At 30.7% G+C, this 20,093-nt stretch overlaps 2 protein-coding genes across 2 annotated transcripts in view; both read left to right on the plus strand.

Moving 5' to 3' along the window:
* The window catches only part of LOC122138547 (NACHT, LRR and PYD domains-containing protein 3-like), a 788,161-nt gene that overhangs the window by 531,991 nt on the left and 236,077 nt on the right, over positions 1-20,093 (plus strand). The window lies entirely within an intron of this gene.
* Positions 6,995-18,749, plus strand: tbl1x (transducin beta like 1 X-linked). Its single transcript, XM_042731937.1, has 14 exons — positions 6,995-7,153; positions 7,290-7,435; positions 8,763-8,979; positions 10,384-10,507; positions 11,394-11,535; positions 13,180-13,243; positions 13,330-13,427; positions 14,312-14,372; positions 15,474-15,595; positions 15,673-15,747; positions 15,897-16,024; positions 16,951-17,116; positions 17,196-17,297; positions 18,130-18,749. Exons 1-14 carry the CDS (start codon positions 7,096-7,098, stop codon positions 18,154-18,156), a joined length of 1,530 nt encoding a protein of 509 aa, XP_042587871.1. The 5' UTR covers positions 6,995-7,095; the 3' UTR covers positions 18,157-18,749.

A 20,093-nucleotide genomic window follows, 5' to 3' on the forward strand; every position in this document is an offset into this window, starting at 1 on the left:
TGGAACACACAAGTGGAAGATGGTCAGTCCCTATTAATGCATAGGGAACACCCACTTCAGAAACCACACGAAGTTTAAAATATAAGTAATGTATTTTTCTTACACAAATCGTTTCGCTTTTTTATATTATTAATGTATTTTTCTTACACAAATCGTTTCGCTGAAGCATATTTCACTTTGTGTAGTTTTGTGAAGTGGTCATTTTTTGGACGGCCATACACTTTGCATTATACAAACAAAGAGAGATATTTGGGTGTATATGTGTTTAAATGTTTTTTTTTTTGTGTTTGTTTGTATTATTTATATATATGATATATATATATTATCTTATTATATATATTATAGATATATTTTTTTTTACTACTTAAAATACAATTTTACAGTTGTACATTTTTACTTTTACTCAAGACTTTTTTTGGCCAGATACTTATTAATGTGATGGTAAAATTTACACCTTGAGTACTTTTTAAAACACCTCTTGCATAAAACCAAAAATTAATACCGTTCTCGTTCTTAGGACAAACTTTGAGTGTAACTTTTTTGTTTTTTTTTATCCACTTGCAAATGTGTGTGTGTGTGTGTATATAACAATAATTAAGGACAGTTAAAACAAATAGCCTACTGCTCATTGGAAATTAAAATGTCCGTTTAGTGGGTGGGAAACTGTGCTCCTGTCAACTTAATTTGAAAAAAAAAATGTCACTGAAACTAATGGGAACAGGAATGAAAAAAGGAAAAAAAAAACAGGGTTCATGTATAGATAGAAATATCCTGGGACATATGTACCTGACCATTTAGAGCTCTCTCTTTCTGTAAACCCTGACTCAGTAGTTTTTGTTTTTAAGCCAAAGTCTGGTTTCCCTTTGTTTTCAAGTTTTATTTTATTTATGTTATTTTTTATTATTGAGGGGTGGAAACTAATGTGCTGAATTGCTCGGAACTCTAACGTGGTAGTTTACTCAGGAAGACAGACTATTGCATTTGTCATCCTTTATCTATTTATCGCTTCCCACACCTACTTATGTTGTTCCAGACAATGAAATTGCGGATGGAAACATTTGAATTGTAATAAATCTTATTTTGCAGAGGGTTAACAATCAAGGTCTGCTTGATGTAGTTTTTGACGGAATGCTGATGCCTGATACTGGATAGTGGCTGATAACCATACTTCTATGTGTTCACGCATCTGTTCAGCCATTTTTTTTTTTCAACTGAGCTCATCGCAGTGCATTATGGGATTGCATTGTCCGCGAAAAACACATGCATTTATGTTTTTTGTTTATGCTTTGCATTTAAAGGTGGACGCAATCGTGGAAGGAATCTGGGGAGATAAAAATGGAATTTGCAGTATTAACGCAACATTTTGTTTCCCAAAAAATAAAAGATATTTTTACGTTTTTTATAAATTACGTATTAGACGACTAAATCAATAGTTAATGATTTATGCCTTCATTTAATTACCTCTGTTTTTAAAATAAATAAGTGGTTTTTTTTTGTAACTCATAAATCTAGAAAAATTTAAACGGACAACATGTAGAATTTCTGGAAAAAAATAAAACGTTTCATAGGGCCGTTTATTGTAAAATTTAGTTTAAATTTTTAATTGTTTTATGTTTTGTGTTGATTAGACATGCTTTTTGATTATTCATATTAAACTAAACCATTTAAACAAAATCCAGAAAAAAATCTAATGTAATTTGCGTGAGAAAAAACTAAACGGAATTTTGCGGGGAAATTAAAGCAGCAAGTTTCATATGACCCTAAACATTTAGTTTGTTAAAATGTAATAAATTGTTTCTAAATTGTATGATTTCAATTAATTAAACAAGCTTTTTTTTTTTTTACTACTATAATTTAATTTAACCCTTTAAAATGGAAAATATTATAAAAATAAAAAAAAAAAAAACCTGAAACTGGAAAGAAAAATCAAAGCAGAGAAAAAACAGAATTTGGGGAAAATAAATAAAAAAATATAAAAGATAAAATATGCAGAGAGAGTGAGACTCACAATATTGTTTTAAGCATATAGTTAACGCAATATATAGACCAAATATTCTTCTCAGCAGGAATCATTAATGCAAGAATGGAGTTAGATGGGCTCCATTCGTTCTGATTCTAATGTCTAATCTCCATTCATCCTCATACGGAGAGCACATCCACTCCCACACGACAGCTTGTCTCGCTCTTATAAATAGCTTTAGATCTGCACAGAGTTGTAAATCATTACAAGTCGACTGAGTTAATGGGTAATAGGATTGAAGAGAGAGAGTTTTCTCAGGATTCGAGCAAAGCCCTCGGCGTTCACTGAATCCAAATCCGTCTGAAAGAGAGAGAGATGCCAGATGGACCTAGTTCTGAGATGAGCCTCGGTTTTGAAAGCTTATTGCAGATGAGATCGGTGTGTGCTGTGGCTCGTCTGTTTTAACCCCTCTGTAGGGTGTGTGTGATATATTGATGTGATCACATACTCTCAGCATTTGAAGTGGATCAAAAGTGGTCCTGAAACCTAAACGCTTTCTAGACTCTGAACTTTTTTTGACCCACTTCAGATGTTGACTACTGTAAACAACTGCACTGATGAAATATTTTATTCAGTGATTCTAGTTTTTAAAGAAATAAACACTTTAATTCAGCAAGAGCGCATTAAATTGCTCATAAGTTTATAGTGCCAGTGGAGACATTTATAATCTTATGAAAGATTTCTATATTTAAATAAATCGCTGGTTCTTTTGAACTTCTCTGTTCTATCGAAGTGTTGAGACGCTCCTGAAAAAACAAAAATGGCCATCAATGTTTTCAACACTGATAATAAGCGTATAATCAGAAATGTTTCTTGAAACATTGATAATAATCTTTTCATGATTTCTGAAAGATCATGTGACACTGAAGACCTGGAGTAAGGTAATGATGCTGAAAATACAGCTGCGCATCACAGAAATAAATTACAGTTTAACAGATATTCACACAGAAAACAGATATTTTAAATGATAAAATATTTAACCATTTTTACAGCATTTTTAATCAAATAAATGCATCCTTGCTGAGCAGAAGAGACTTCTTTGTGCTCGTACTGTGTGTGTTTGGAGGTGAAAGGGCTGTAATATGTGACTCTGGGGTGTTTTGCGTCTTCAAGGCAGCGTTGTGGTTTCAGACGTCGTTAAGGTTTATATCATCGTTAATCTCACTGCAGATGAATGCAGATCGTCTTTCTCAGAGCGGCTGCTGTTGTTGAGTTAGTCACTGGTTTGATTTAAATTCAATGTTTACATTAAACGCTTTTAAGTGAAGAGAAGATCTGACTCTGGGCGCGGTTGAGTAATTGTGTGTAATTTACAAAAGTTACAATATTTAGGTCTGTCACGATTACTAATAAATGATCTGACTGCAGTTATTCGATCGCAATTATTTAAGAGAACCACAATAACTGTGCATTTTACATTTCAATCACAGTGTGGTCACCCAAAATAAGGGAAATTTAAGCACCTAGAGAATGTGCACTAATAAAAGTATGCAATAAAAAAAACAATAAAATGATAATTCACTAATTATAATTTATATTCAAAAATATTTATTATAATAAACTATTTAATAGGTTATAATTATAAATATTTTACAATTTTCACAGCGAAACAGTAAGTCATGTGGGCTTATTAGTGTGTTATTATATTGTCCATCATATTATATGCAATTCCAAGTTTTAAAAAAGGTTTATTAATTGCAATTATTTGTGTGGCATTCAATCATCAACACTAAATTCATGATTGTGACAGCTCTAACAATAATAGATTGCACGTTCATCTATTAATAAAACTTAGCACTTTTACTTAAAACATTTATTTTTATTTATTTTTTATTTTTTGCTTGCCAACCATATATGACGACATTTATGAACTATATTATTTATATATTACATTTATGCACTAAAGAATTCTGTATTTATCATATTTTTTTGCACCGTTTTATTAATGTTTTTTTATTTTGAGTTTTATTTGGTGAAGTTAAAAGTTTTGTTTTTGTTGAAGTCGTTTTGATTTTTTTAGTTGTTTTTACATTGATTTTTTTATTGATTTATGCTTTAAACATTTGATTCAGTGATTCAGTGATGCAAACAAAAATCTGGAAAGACGATAACAAACAGTCATTATTCAGTGTGCTCAAACCCCTCAGTGCTACATGCAGTATTTCTGCTTCATTAGACTTTGGTTCGTCCAGTTTTAAATGCAGTATCATCAGCAGAAGTGAATCATCACACATAGATGGCATGTTCTCAGTTTTGCGTGTTCATTAGTCTCATGCGACCGCAGGAAATGACTGCGACCCGCGTGTTTTTACGCCGCTCAGGAGAAAATGGCTGCTGTTTGCAGGTCCTGAGGAGACCAGCCAGGAGAAAATGAGGCTGTGCAGCCTGGCGTGCATCTCTCGTCTCGCTCGTCCTGCTTTACTCATTAATCACTCCTGCGGTTACTCTTGGCTTCACGCTTGTGACAATTCGATCCTTCCTTTATATATTAACCTAGTTTGTATTCATTCAACAGGATTGTTGTTAATGTCCTTTTTAAGACCGGCTGACGTTAACGGTTTCACTACTTCTGTGGTCTGTATTAATTATTTTTTAATCTCTTGGTTTTGTAGCAGGGTTATTATAGTTAACTGAAAATAAAACCATTAAAAAAAAAAAAAAACATTTTAGTTACTTGAAATAAAATAAATGTTATGTGAAATAAATATTAAATATGAAAAAAAAAAACATTTAAACTTTATTTCAGGTAGTTGCTGAGGCAGCATTTCTCATTTTTTAGTTTAACTTGATGTAATAAAATAACTTAAACTGAAATAAAAATTTCTAAAAACTATATAGACAAATAAATAAAAATGAAAAGAAAAATGACGACACTCAACGAAATTGCATTCATAAAATTAAATTAAAATGAAAAATAAAAAATAAATATAAACTAATTAAAAGTTATAATGATATTGTGGCCACAGGAATAAAAAATAATAATATAAATATTCATATTTATTCACATGTTAATTAAAATTAAGCAGCATTGTGAATTTAGATTATTTTGTTTTTTTTAATTATTATTTAAGAAAAAAGGCTTGTTCGGGATCCTTTTGATCATTTATTTTAACTTGATTTTCTTTGCATTTTACTTCTTGCATAATTTTTTTTTTTTTTTAATCACTGGTTTACAGCAAAGCATCAAATATTAAGTTATGCTTTGAATATTGTCACGTGAAAACAGTGATTAAAGTTTGTTCTTCCAGTGTGTGGGTTATGAATGGCTCCGCAGGTTTATTTTCTGTGTCTGATTAATCTGGAGCTGTGCGTTGTTTTAACCGGTTTCCTGTGATCAGTTATTTGATATGTGATTTATTTTCCCTAAAATATGGAGTTTTTATTTATTGTAGTTGTTGTTTTGTTCTTGATGGAGTTTGTGTGTGTAGGGACTGTCTCTCGTGGTTTATTTGCAGGTGTGTAATCGTCGTGAGACGGGTATCTGACGAGTGCATGAGCTGTAGTTCAGCAGGCTCCCGTGAGAAGAAGTTAACAGTCACATCTTACATGCTGTTTTGTGTCAGTTAATTAACCCAGTGGCATGAAAACAGTGTCTCCAGCTAAAGAAGAGTAACTCTCGCCTCACTCCTGCTGGGAGCTTTAGGAACTACACTGTTCTCCTGAAAGATAAATAACTCAAACTTCTTCAAAACCGTCTGCATTAAATTAAATTAAATTGTATGGGTGCAAGTGTCTGAGCTCATTACAGAGTGAATCAAAAAAAGTAATACTTATTATATCATTTAAAATTAATTTGATATACTAAAATATAATATAAATGTATAATAAATAATGTTATATTTATAAATAATTAATATATAAAGTTAATTATATACTAAAAATATCTAGTAAATTATGACTTAATGTGTTTTAGTTTGTTAGATGATCTTAATTGAGTTGGCGTTTGGCAAGTATTTGCTCATTGGGTGTGTAATACTTTATTTCAGGGCAGTGACAATAGAAATAGAAAATTGAGAAGCTGATTTGCTTGACTTTATATTGCCTTAAACAAACAGCACCACATGATATTACACACGTGACAGTCATCCTGTTTGTTTAGTGATGCGTGTCAGGCAGTGTTTCAGTAGCATTCATTATTACGTATTAATATTTTACATCAGTTTTTATTTTTACATTTATTTTAATTTTATTTAAGGTTTTATTAATTTTATGTTTTGTCAATTTTATTAGTTTTTATATTTTAGAATATAGTTTTTACCTTTTTTTCTAGTTATTTTAGTACTTTAAGTTGTACATTAAATGCATGAAATGATCTATGTATTTCAAAAACGTATAATAAAGCATAAATCTAAATCGCTTAATAAAATTATTTAATAAAGTTAATAAAATATAATTAAATAAATGGATGAAATTAATATCATTTTAAAGTCAAGGAAACTTTTAGAATGTTATGATGAGTAAAAATGCTGAGAAATCGGCATTTGTGAGTACTATTTAGTTTTGAAATGACCACAAATACGGGGAAAAAGTTTTTTTTTTTTTTTCAGTTTAATTTTCCTTTTTGTTAAGGTTTTAATTTTTTTTTCTTTTTTTTAATTGTTAGTTTGATTCATTTAGTATTATTTAGCACTAGTTATTTAAATTTTTATACAAATATTTTTATTACAAATTTATAAAAATTTTTATTTTTACAATAAATCCCAGTTTTACTCATTTTATTTCTGTTTTAATTATTTTAGTAGGCCTACTTCAAGACTAAACTAAATGAAAAAGAGAAATGTTGCCTTGGCAGCTGGCTGAAATAAAAAGTTTTTTTTTTTTTTTTTTTTTTTTAATTAATTAATTTATAGTTAGTCATCAATTTTTTATTTTTTGAATTTTTTTAGTTAGTTATAGATTTTTTTATTTAAGATTGTTTTTTATTTATTTTTTTTTTTTTAATGGTACTAGACCTACAGTCTCATAATGAGACTCCAGAACGTTTCATAAGTCGGATATTAAAGTATGAGTGTTGTGTTTCCCGCAGGGGCTGATCGTGAGCTCCAGCGTCGCTCATCCTCCGAGGTGGAGCTAAGATGAGCATAACCAGTGATGAAGTCAACTTTCTGGTCTACAGATATCTGCAGGAGTCAGGTAAACCCCACAGAAGCACCCCAGATCTCCTGGAACTGAGGAGCTCAGATCAGGTTTAGTCACACATTTACTCTCGGGCTGAGATCAAGCGACTGCTGGTTGATGAAAGCCGGTGTGTTTGGCCTCTGTGCTGCAGGTTTCTCTCACTCTGCGTTCACGTTTGGCATGGAGAGCCACATCAGCCAGTCGAACATCAACGGGACTCTGGTGCCTCCTGCTGCCCTCATCTCCATCCTGCAGAAGGGCCTTCAGTACGTGGAGGCCGAGATCAGCATCAACGAGGTGAACTTCTTCACTTTGAACACTTTGATCTATCTGCATTTTTGCTTAAATAACTTTCACCTGCTGTGAATAATAAATTAGTGCTGTCAAACAATTTAATATAGTTTAAAAACAATATTAAAATGTTTTTAATAGTGCTGTTTTAATATGTGTGTGTGCGCTGTGTATATTTATTATGTATATAAATGCACACACATACATGTGTATTTAAGAAAAAATTAGTTTGTGTATTTTCAAAATATATACTGTGTGTGTGTGTGTATTTATATATACATAATAAATATACACAGTACAAATGCATATATTATGTAAACAAAAACTTTTATTTTGGTTGTGATTAATCGCTTGACAGCACTAAATTAAATATATTCACAAATAAACTAAGGATTTTATTGCAGCCACTTTTTCAGATATTTACTTTCTCTGACGAGAGTTTCACTGATCATGAAGAAAAAATAAATAAATTTGCTGTTATGGCAATATTATAAAGTGTAAATAAACAAGTGTTTGTTTGTTGTTTTTAATAGTATCATTGCGATGCTATAATAGTTGTATTATTATTTTTTTTTATTTTAGTTGTATTAATAATTGTATAAATTTTTTTTTCTGTTTGTTCATTTGTTTTTATTAATGGTTTTTTTGAAATACTTATGTATTATAAAAATGTTATTAAATTATGAATTATTGTATTTTTATTATTATTATATTTTAAAATGTTAAAAAGTATATTTTTTGTATTAATTTTATTTTTGGTTTTCATTGTTTCAGTACATCAAGTTAAACTAAATGTAAATGAGAAATGTTTCATTGGCAGCTAGCTGAAATAATATAATAATAATAATAATAATGTTGTTTTATTTTCTTTTTTTTTTTTGGTTTCTATTTTAGTTTAGTTAACCTTTTTTTATTTTAAGTAAAAAAAAAATCTTAATTTTTTGATGGTTTTAGTTTACTATAATAACCATGGTCTGAACTTTTGATTTTCATTGGAAAAAAAAAAAAAAAACTTGATGTAAAGGCAGTTAATAAAATGGTGATAAATAACATTTTAAAGTCGTGGAAATTTCTATAATGAAAATATATTTTTCTAGTTATGCTGAACTATATTTGGAGTAAAATAGAGCATTTTTACTAAAATATTTAATGTATAAATGCTGAGAAATTGGCGTTTGTATGTTTTATTTTATTTTAAAATGACCACAAACTGAAAGTAAATGTGGTAAATTCATTACTGAACCGTGAAGAAATCCAAACCCCTCCTGCAGGATGTTTCTGCTTCGTGTCACTGGCTTGTGTTTGAAGGTAATGTTGTCTGTGAATGTTTCAGGATGGCACAGTGTTTGACGGCCGGCCGATAGAGTCCCTGTCGCTCGTGGATGCCGTGATGCCAGACGTGGTTCACACCAGACAGCAGGCCTTCAGAGACAAACTCGCAGAGCAGCAGAAAGCCATCAGCTCCAGCAGCTCGAGCGCCGCTCAGTCCCACGCCACCAATAACGGAGAAACGGCGCTCAACGGAGAGGAGAACGGCACCCACGCGCTCCGTAAGTCACTAATCTGACTCAAAAACATCTATCACAGGAGAGTCACAAACAGGCTTTACAGAAGCACAGATGTGAATGCTTCGCCAACGCATCGCTGGGATTGATTCCCAGGGAGAAATACATGAACTATATAGCTTAAGTAACTTTATTAATAAAGGCATTGACCAAATACATACATTACCAGTCAAAAAGATTTTTAATAGTGCTGTCAAGCGATTAATCGCATCCAAAATAAGTTTTTGTTTACATAATATATGAGTGTGTACTGTGTATTTATTATGTAAATACAAACACATGCATGTATGTATTTTTACTTTATATATTAAATATATTTTAGGGCTGTCAAATGATTAATCACGATTAATCAATCCAAAATAAAAGTTTGTTTACATAATATATGTATGTGTAAAGGGTATATTTATTATGTATATATAAATACACACACATAAATTATATATTTAGACAAATTTACATGTATATAAATTTATATATTTATATTCTTATATTTTATATTATAATATAAATATATTTAATATATAAACATAACATATTCTTCTTAAATATATACATGCATGTGTGTGTATTTATATATACATAAATAAATATACACTGTATTCACACATATATTATGTAAACAAAAACTTTTTTATATGGATGTGATAATCGTGATTAATCATTTGACAGCCCTAATATATTTTATATCATATAATGTATATACATGTAAATTTTTTGAATATATACTATGCGTGTTTATATATTATATATAATATATATATATATTATATATATATATATATATATATATATATATAGATATATATTATATATATAGATATATATATATATATCTATACACATATATATATACACACATATATACACATAATAAATAAACACAGTACACATACACATAGTATGTAAACAAAAACTTTTATTTTAGATGCGATTAATCGTTAGACAGCACTATTTTTTAAAGAAGTCTCTTCTGTGCCCCAAACCTGCATTTATTTGATCCAATACAGTAAAATTTGTAAATATTTTTACTATTTAAAATAACTGTTTTCTTTTTGAATGTATTTTAAATTGTAATTTATTCCAGTGTTTTTAAAGCTGAATTTTTAGCATCATAACTCCAGTCACATGATCCTTCAGAAATCATTCTAATATTCTAATTTGCTGCGCAAGAAACATTTATTATTATTATTATTATTATTATGTTGAAAACAGCTGAGTATAATTTTTTCAGGTTTCTTTGATAAATAGAAAGTTCAGAAGAACAGCACACAGAATATGAGAACACAGTAAAATATAATCTTTCACTGTTGGTGTAGTAGTAAGGCACTGAGAGAGATGTTTGTTGGTTTCACACACGATGTGATGAACTGTGAGCTGCTTCTCTCTCAGACAATCACATGGAGGTGATGGAGGTGGACAGCGAGGTCCAGATTCCCGCCACGGTGTTGAGGGGTCACGAGTCGGAGGTCTTCATCTGCGCCTGGAACCCCGTCACTGACCTCTTGGCCTCAGGGTGAGTCCATCTGACCTCTGACCTCAAGCTGAAGGGTTTCTGACGCTGTGATGAGTTTGTACGACTCACACTGGAACATCGCATCAAATGTTTTTCTAAAACTACATGATAGACAAATATTTGAGCTCAAATATTTATTAATTATTGAAATATTTTATTTTTATTATTGTTGTTGTTATTTTTATTTTATTCATTTATTTTTATTAGTTTTATTACATTTTATTTACTTCGATTTGTGACCGCGGAGCACAAAACCAGTCATAAGGGTCAATATTTTGAAATTTAGATTTATACATCATCTGAAAGCTGTAAATAAAAAATCACTGCAAAAAAATGCTTTACTTACTTAGATTTTTTGTCTTGTTTCCAGCCAAAATATCTAAAGATTCTTAAATCAAGAATGATTAAAATTGTTGTCTTGTTTTCAGAAAAAAACATGTCAAAATTAAACAAGTTTTTGCTTAGAACAAGCAAAATAATCTTAAGTAAGAAAAGCGTTGTGCTCCAGGGTCTCATATACTATTTTTATTGATTTAATATTTTATACATTTATATATATTTTTAATATTGTACTATTTTATTTAAAAGCAGCATTTTAAGTGCATTCATTATTTTTTAAATGTTTATTTATAATTCATAATATAAAAAAGTATCAATAAAAATAATTCAACTGCCAAAATACAAATTTAAGTGTTTATTTTATTGCATTGTGTATTTGTGTGTGTTTATGCTGAAATTAGTGCATATTTAATTAGATCTGAAAGATACAGAAAGGTTTTCGATTCTTAATGTTATCAATCAACCGGGGTAGTATTAGTTATATTTTTACACCTCGAGTGTCTTGACTAAATAGAGTATTGCATTATTTGTGTTGCTCCTGTGGCAGCTCTGGCGACTCGACGGCGCGCATATGGAACCTGATTGAGAACAGCAGCGGCGGCTCGACTCAGCTGGTCCTGCGGCACTGCATCCGAGAGGGAGGTCAGGATGTTCCCAGCAACAAGGACGTGACCTCGCTGGACTGGAACGTGAGTCCAGGGGCCGCAAGACGCTAAAAATGATTTAAAACCAGTAGGCCTCTGGATAAAAATTTGAACTTCGAATATTCGTCAAATGTAAAATAAAAATCCACATTCAAATGCAAAAACGTTGCATTTTCTACGCATTTTCTCACAAGAGAGCCACATGTTAACAAGCCATTTAAAATTAACTTTTTTTTAAAAAACACGTCACGAGACTTTATGACCGTTCTTCCCAATTTCCCCATTTTTAAATGAAAAAAGTACTCTTTGTGATTGGTTTTCGGTCTTTTGTATTAAACTATACATATATACGTGATGTGGTTTTGTTTCTGATTGTTTAAGTAACTTAATTAATTATATATGATTTAGAAACTATGTTTTAAAGTAGTCAAACGATTAATCCCATCCAAAATTGTATATTTATCAAGTAAGTATATATATATATATATATATATATATATATATATATATATATTATATATATATATATATATATATATATATATGAATATATATGAATATAAATAGACATCTAAATACATGTAAATATTTTCAAAATATATACTGTATATGTGTGTATTTATAAATACATAATAAATATACAGAGAACACATATATATTATGCAAACAAAAACTTTTACTTTGAATGCGATTAATGGTATGACAGCATTATTTTACAAAGATAGTCATTTTATTTTATTGCTTTGAATAAAGGTGCATTAGTGATATTTTGCTCGATGCGCCCTCTTGTGGCCTCAGGAGAGAAGCCAAGAGCTTTTCTTCACCCTGACTGAAATTATGCCTTTTAAATTTGAATATGATTTGAATATTGATAATATTTAAGTACAAAATACAAATTTAGATTTTCAGCCATTTTGGCAGCCCTAAAAAACAGACAAAACGAGTTTTTAAATAAGCTAAAACAACTAAAAAGTCAAGATTTTTTTTTTTTTTACGTTTAAAAATGTTTGTTTGTTTTATTGATAGAAATCAATAGAACTGGCATAATGTTTCTTATTTTAATTCGTTCCTCAACAACTCTCACTTCTATTTAAGAATCAGGATTCTCACAATCTTGGAAAACCTGGAAATGTGAGGGGATTTTAAAAGTGAGATTTCCAGACTTGGAAAACAAGTTAATAAAGTCTTGAACTCGTGGAAATTTCACTAATGAATATATCTTTCTAGTTTTGTCAAGCGTTCAAATATTTTGAATAGAAATTCATGAGAAATTGCCATTACTGAGATATTTAAAAAATGTATTAATTCATCCCTGAAGATCATTCTGTTCTCTAACTTAATTTTTATAGCACTATTAAAGGTTTCAAAAAAAATGTTTGTTGCCTATGAAACTAATGGTGTTTTTTTCTATGATTCCCTTAAACTGTACATCTTATTCATATCTCTCATCTTAAAAGAATGATGATCAGATTATTGTTTTAAATGTATTATATAACTTAAAAAAAATATGAAAAATTATAATTTGTTTAATGGCACTTATTAAAAGTCCATTTTACTCTCATTTGGCACTGGACGAAATCATGTTTGGACCCTGGATATAATTCTAATGAAAGACATGGTGAATGTTTGGCTTCTTTTCACATCACAGTTCATGATGTTCCTCAAAATGTTTTTGGTTTTTGTCTTCAGAGTGACGGCACTCTTTTAGCAACCGGATCTTATGATGGATTTGCAAGAATATGGACAAAAGATGGTAAGTCGAGTGATTTCTTAACACTGAGCGCTAACCAGACTCAGCGAGTGAGTTATTAAACCAGCTTGTTTTAACCTGTTAACCAGGTAATCTCAGCAGCACACTCGGACAGCATAAAGGACCCATATTTGCACTCAAGTGGAACAAGAAAGGCAACAGCATCCTGAGCGCTGGAGTCGATAAGGTCCGTACCTACAGCTGAGCTCAGAAGTTTACACACCCCTTTCAGAATCTGCAAAATGTTCATTATTTTACCAAAATAAGAGAGATCATACAAAATGCATGATATTGTTTATTTAGTACTGACCTGAATAAGATATTTGACATAAAAGATGTTTACATAAAAGACGTTATAAAAGTTTTCATCCCCTTGATTCTTAATACTGTGTTGTTAGCTTGTTTTTTCTTGTTTTTTTTTTTTTTTTAGTGATATTTTTTTTTTGTTTAATTGTTTGTTGTGAAAAGGTTTAAATTTATGTTTTATGTTTGTTTGTTTTTTTTAGCTCCCACAAATTATTTGGTTTTCCAGCATTTCTGTGTATTTGAACCCTTTCCATCAATGACTGTATGATTTTGAGATGCATCTTTTCACACTGAGGACAACTGAGGGACTCAAGCACAACTATTAGAGAAGATTCAATCACTCACTGATGCTCCAGAAGATAAAACCATGCATTAAGAGCCGGGGGGTGAAAACTTTTGAACAATGGGGTTGTGAACATTTTTCTTATTTTGCCTAAATATCATATCTTTTTCATTTAGTACTGCCCTTCAGAGGCTTCAGAAGATAGTTACATGTTTCCCAGAAGACAAAATAAGTTACATTTACCCTGATCTTCAAATTCTAAAACACCTCTTAATGCATGGTTTTATCTTCTGGAGCGTCAGTGAGCGTTTAAACTTTCCCAAATCAATAAAAACTCGCATTGCATTCATGCTGTACATTTGATCAGTTCATGCAGTCGCAGGGAATCGAATCCGTGCAATGCATTTAGAGGGAGAGAATTATTACCTGACGTTTTTTCTGTAATCATCCATTTATTTCTTTGGTTTCTCATCCTGCTGCAGACGACAATCATTTGGGACGCTCAGACAGGTGAAGCCAAGCAGCAGTTTCCATTTCATTCAGGTGAGTTTACACCTACAGCTGTTCATGTGTCAAACTCTGCGTCTGTCAAAGAAAGTATTCATGAAAATACACCAACGTCAGATTTTACCTTTGTTTTCAGATTTATAAAGCCGTATGTTGGGCATATGAAATCCTTTTACTTATTTTTTTTTTTTTTTCATTGTAATTTTTATTTTGTATTATGTTTTAATGGTTAAATTAAATTTTAGCTATTAAAAAGCTTGTCTAATTAATTGAAATGGTGAAACGTATACAATATAGCAATAATTAATTATCAGCTTATCAAAAATGTTTTATTTCCAAATTCTGTTTTTAATTATTTTAAATAATAAATAATCTAATCTTTTTATTCATGCATTTATAAATTAAAATAAATACTTTTTATTAAATATAATAAATTTGACTAAAATAAATGTATAAATTACTTGAATGCATATAATTAAAAAAACAAAGTAAATATATCTAACTGTACAGTACTGAGTATAAAAAAATAATAATTTAATTTTGGGAAATACTTTCCAAAAAATAATTTAGGCACATTAATAATATTAGTAATTATATTACAGTATATAATTATAATAATCAAAAAACAGTGTCTAATCAATTGAATTCATAAAACTCTAACAATTTAATAATGCATTAACATTTTTAAAATAACAGAAACTTCCTATGAAAATTATTTATTTATTTGTTTTTGTTTATTTATTTTAGTTTTTTCAGAACTTTTATGTTGTCTGTTTTAACTTTTCTGGGATTTAGGATTTAATAAAAAATAAATAATAGTAATTAAATGAAGGCATGCAAAAGTAACAATTTAATTACTCTTTAACAGTTCCTTTCTCCGTAGCAAACAAAGTGCCACACATCTGTGGTTTCGTGTTAAAATCAAAACACAGAAGAAAATTGTGATATTCCATCAAAAAAAAACAATTGTATTGCTTTGAGAAGTACATTGTGCTGTACAACAGTAATTTAATTCTGTTATAATATCAGTTAAATGGAGTGTTATTTTGTCGTGTCGTAGTGAAGATGTTTGAGCTCAGTTTATGTGACGCTAGTTGAATCCGGTGAAAGGTTGATGTTTATCATTAACTCTCGCAGCTCCGGCGCTGGACGTGGACTGGCAGAACAACAGCACCTTCGCCTCCTGCAGCACTGACATGTGCATCCATGTGTGCCGCCTGGGAAGTGAGCGTCCGCTCAAGACCTTTCAGGGGCACACGGTGAGCAGCGCACTAACTCATGGGGTTCAGGCTTTACTGTTCTCCAGCAGCACATAAACATGTTTGTTTGCTTGCAGAATGAAGTGAACGCCATTAAATGGGATCCGTCTGGGATGCTGCTGGCTTCCTGCTCAGACGACATGACGCTGAAGGTGGGAGTCACGTCCCAGTATTCTTTAAATATTTATTTTTACCTGTGTTTTTAATTGTAATGGTTCCTCTGATTGGTGAAATGGTTTCATAGCAAATACATGATGAAATGTACATTAAATATGATCAAACTGTGTTTCTCTCACGGCAGATCTGGAGTATGAAGCAGGATACATGCGTTCACAATCTTGAAGCGCACAATAAAGAGATTTACACCATCAAGTGGAGCCCAACCGGCACCGGAAGCAGCAATCCCAACGCTAACATGCTGCTAGCTAGGTAACGTCCCGTCCACCTGCTAACCTGGACCAAGACTGCTAACTGCTCACGCTATCTAATGAATCTATAAAAAAAAAAATATTAATTAAAAAATATATAAATGAATAGATGACATTGGCTTAGATGTACATTTATAAATATTTACAATTAATTACATAAAAATTTATTAATAAAAAATAGAAAAAATAAATAACAAATAGATGTATAGATGTGATTAGATTAGGTTTATTTTTAGATTTATTGAAATGTTGTAATTAAGTGAATAATACTTGAATAAAAATGGAATTTAAACATTTAAAACATTAAAACTAAATATATTTGATTATTATAATTAATTAAAAATAAAATTATTAAATCAATGAATAAAAATTAATTAAATTAATAAACTTTAGAATAAAATAAATTTAAAAGAGATTAGACTAAAATCAATTTGATTCCAACAAATAAATTAATAAATAAAATAAATTTGAATTAAATGAATGAATATTTAATGTATAATGCAATGAGATTATATAAACAGAATATAATACATTTAGATTAAAATGCATTTAAAATCATTTAAATAAATAAAAATGTGATTATTATAATTTAAAAATGAATAAATAAATAATACATTGACTATAAAGTACGGTAGTGAGTAGAAAAAAATTATAATAGATTAAATTAGTATTTTCCAAATAATATCCTAGGTATATTTATAATAATTTTTCAGAAAAAAAAAAATTATTGATGCCTTTTATATTTTAGGATGGCAGTCCCTCACATGAGAATATGATCATATTTAGGGGTCCAAACTTAAAAACGCTCCGTTTCAAAATAACAAACAAAAGGGATAAAAGTCTGGAGTGTTTAATAGTTTATTTCTCGTTTCATGTTGATGAAAAGCACGTTACGATGACGATGCGCCGCTGCTTTGTGTTCCTCAGTGCCTCCTTCGACTCGACGGTGCGATTATGGGATGTGGATCGAGGCGTTTGCATCCACACGCTCACCAAACACCAGGAGCCCGTCTACAGCGTGGCCTTCAGTCCGGACGGGAAGTTCCTGGCCAGCGGCTCCTTCGACAAATGCGTTCACATCTGGGACACGCTGGTCAGTGCAGCAGCTCCTTCACAGACAGCTGTGATGAAGATGATGATGATGATGATGATACATGTGTGTGTTTCTTCAGAGCGGCGCGTTGGTGAACAGCTACAGAGGAACAGGAGGAATCTTTGAGGTTTGCTGGAACAGTGTGGGAGATAAAGTGGGAGCGAGTGCCTCTGACGGATCGGTGCGTTCACCTTCCTACTTGAAGAATTTGTCGTTTTCAAAACTATATCACAGTGGAAGCTCAATTCATATTCTTCTAAAACTAGATTCAAGGTTTTTACGATTGTGTGAAACACAAATTCAGTCACATATGGCTGTCTTAACTTTAGCTTTTAGTTTCAAGGTTATAAAATGTTCAGTAAATTGAAATTAAGATAATATTATGTGAAATTAGATTAGATTTCTTGTTGTTTTGCCTAAAATCAATTATATTATTTGGTAATTTAGTATTATTTATAGACTATTATAGATATTATTTTAAATTAGTTTTATTTTTGTATTTCAGTGTTTATTTTGTTACATTTTTAGTAATTTTATGTGCTTTTGTAATTTTTATTAGTATTAGGTTACGTTGTTTAATTTTTTTTTTCACATTTTGTTTTTACTTTTCATTCAGATTTATTGTCGATTCATAATTTTAGTGCTTCAATTTAACAAACATTTAGGTTTATTTTTATTTTTTTTATTTTTAGTTTTCATTTATTTCCATTTAGTAATTTGTGCTTCAACTTATTTCAGTTTTCAATTTCTAATTTTCATTTAATTATAATTTTTCATCTAATAATTAAGATATTTTGGGTTATTTAGATTATTATTATTATTTTTTTTTTTTTTTTCACGTTTGGTTTGAATTCAGTTTTAGTTTATTTATTTCCAGGTAGTAATTTTAGTGCTTTCAGTTGGTTACGAAGGCATCGTTTTTAATTTCCAGCTTTATTTCAAGATACAAATATCTCTTTAACAGTTTTAGTTGATGATAATAGCTCTGTTTAAACATCGTCTTGTGTTTCCAGGTCTGTGTTCTTGATTTACGGAAATAGCTCTCGGTGAACCCGGATGCAGGATCGTGCAGCTAAAGGCTTCAGCGCGTCTCAGCGGCTGCTGGTTGTGACTGAACGTGTTTCTTCTGTTTCTTCTGGACCCGCAGCTTCACCGGGAACAGAATCCAAATGTTGAAAACCAAATTAGAGGAATTGTCCACTAAAGATGGTGATGAGCAGCGCAGCGACTCGGTCGATGAAGTGGACGCCAAAGAGCTGGAGACGCTTCATTTGAAAGGTTTTATTGGGTGTTTTGGACGCCACTGACATTGATTGGACCATTTGACCCTTCATAAGTGAAGTTTGACCATAAAAAAACATATTTTTAATGGAGGACAAACTTCAAATCAAGACGAGTTTTCCTTGCAGGAGAACCATAAATAGTTCTGACTGTTTTCCAGCTTTAAAGAGAAATGAAGATGTCAGCTGCCGAGTGCTTGGGAAATATCTTGTGATTCTCAGATATTAAATATACAGGTGTAAAACCTCCCCACTGGATGTACATTTAATGAATGTAAAGATGTAATTGAGATCGTAACACGCAGATTTTATAAACTGTTTATATGTTTATAAACTAATCTTTTCCCAAAGTCTTTCATACTCCCATGTTGTTTTTTCTGAGTTTGTGCTCATCATGTCTGCTGGATCGGCAGGAAGCTCAGCGGTTTTCAAGAAATCGATCGTGAGGATTTGAGCCTCTCAATATCGTATCGTACGCAGAAAACAAGCGTTTTGGGCCGCGTTTGAATTCTCAGCTAAAACTTGAATATATGGAGTCCCAAATGTGACACGGACAAAAATATATATTTATCGTGGCCATGGATTAAGGATTTGTTCCCTCATTTTAGTTGAATTGTTTAAATGTTTTTTTGTTCGTTCCCTTAATTTAGTAAAATTCTCTTAGTAAAATAGTTTCCATGACTTAGTAATTTGTTCCCATAAATCCTGGCCATTTTGTACGAATGCGTTCCTTAAGTTTGATTTAATTAATTTGAGGGAACAAATTAGTATGACCTAGACACGATTTGCTAAAAGGGAAGCGAATTCTTAATTCGTAGCTGCGCTTTACAACGAGGAAACAAATTTGTAAGTCATTGCCATGATTTACTTAAAAATGGAACAAATTTTTAAGTTGTGGCCTCAAATTTATTAAAATGAGGAAAACTATTTCTTAATTTGTGGTCGTAGATTTCGAATGATAGAAGAAATTAGTACGAAAATTCTTGGCCACGATTTACTAAAACAAGGGAACGAACTCTAAATTGATGGCCTTGATTTAATTAAAATGAGGAAAGGAATTTGTACGAATTAAGAATTTGTTACCTCGTTTAAGTAAACATGTCCACAAATTTATAAAAACGAGTGAACGAATTAGTACGCCGTGGCCAGAGTTTACTATTAAAATGAGGGAACGAATTCTTAAATCATGGCAGCAATTTTATTAAAACGAGGGGATAAATTAGTATGACGTGAACACGATTAACTAAAACAATGGAAGGAATTCTAAAAGCCACAATTTAATTAAAACGAGGGAACGAATTAGTACGTTTAGTGGCAACAATTTACTAAAATGAGGGAACCAATATTACAATGTGGCCACGATTTACCAAAAAACTGAAGGAATTCTTATTAATTTATTTTTTATTTATGGAGAAAGATTGTATATTTGTGTATTCGTGGCTGTTTTTTTTATTATAATGAGGATAATTTTTTGTACGTGGTTGCTATTATTTACTAAAACTACATAGGAATTATAAATCCATGATTTAATTTAAACGAGGGAAATAATTTGTACGAATTAAGAATTTGTTTCCTTGCTTTAGTAAATCATCGCCACAAATTTGTTAAAATGATGGCACGATTAGTATGATGTAGCTATGATTAACTAAAATGAGGGAATAAATTCTAAACTCATGGCCACGATTTAATTAAAATGA

This window comes from Cyprinus carpio, chromosome B9 (genome assembly GCF_018340385.1).
Source record: "Cyprinus carpio isolate SPL01 chromosome B9, ASM1834038v1, whole genome shotgun sequence".
NCBI classification, from domain to species: domain Eukaryota; kingdom Metazoa; phylum Chordata; class Actinopteri; order Cypriniformes; family Cyprinidae; genus Cyprinus; species Cyprinus carpio.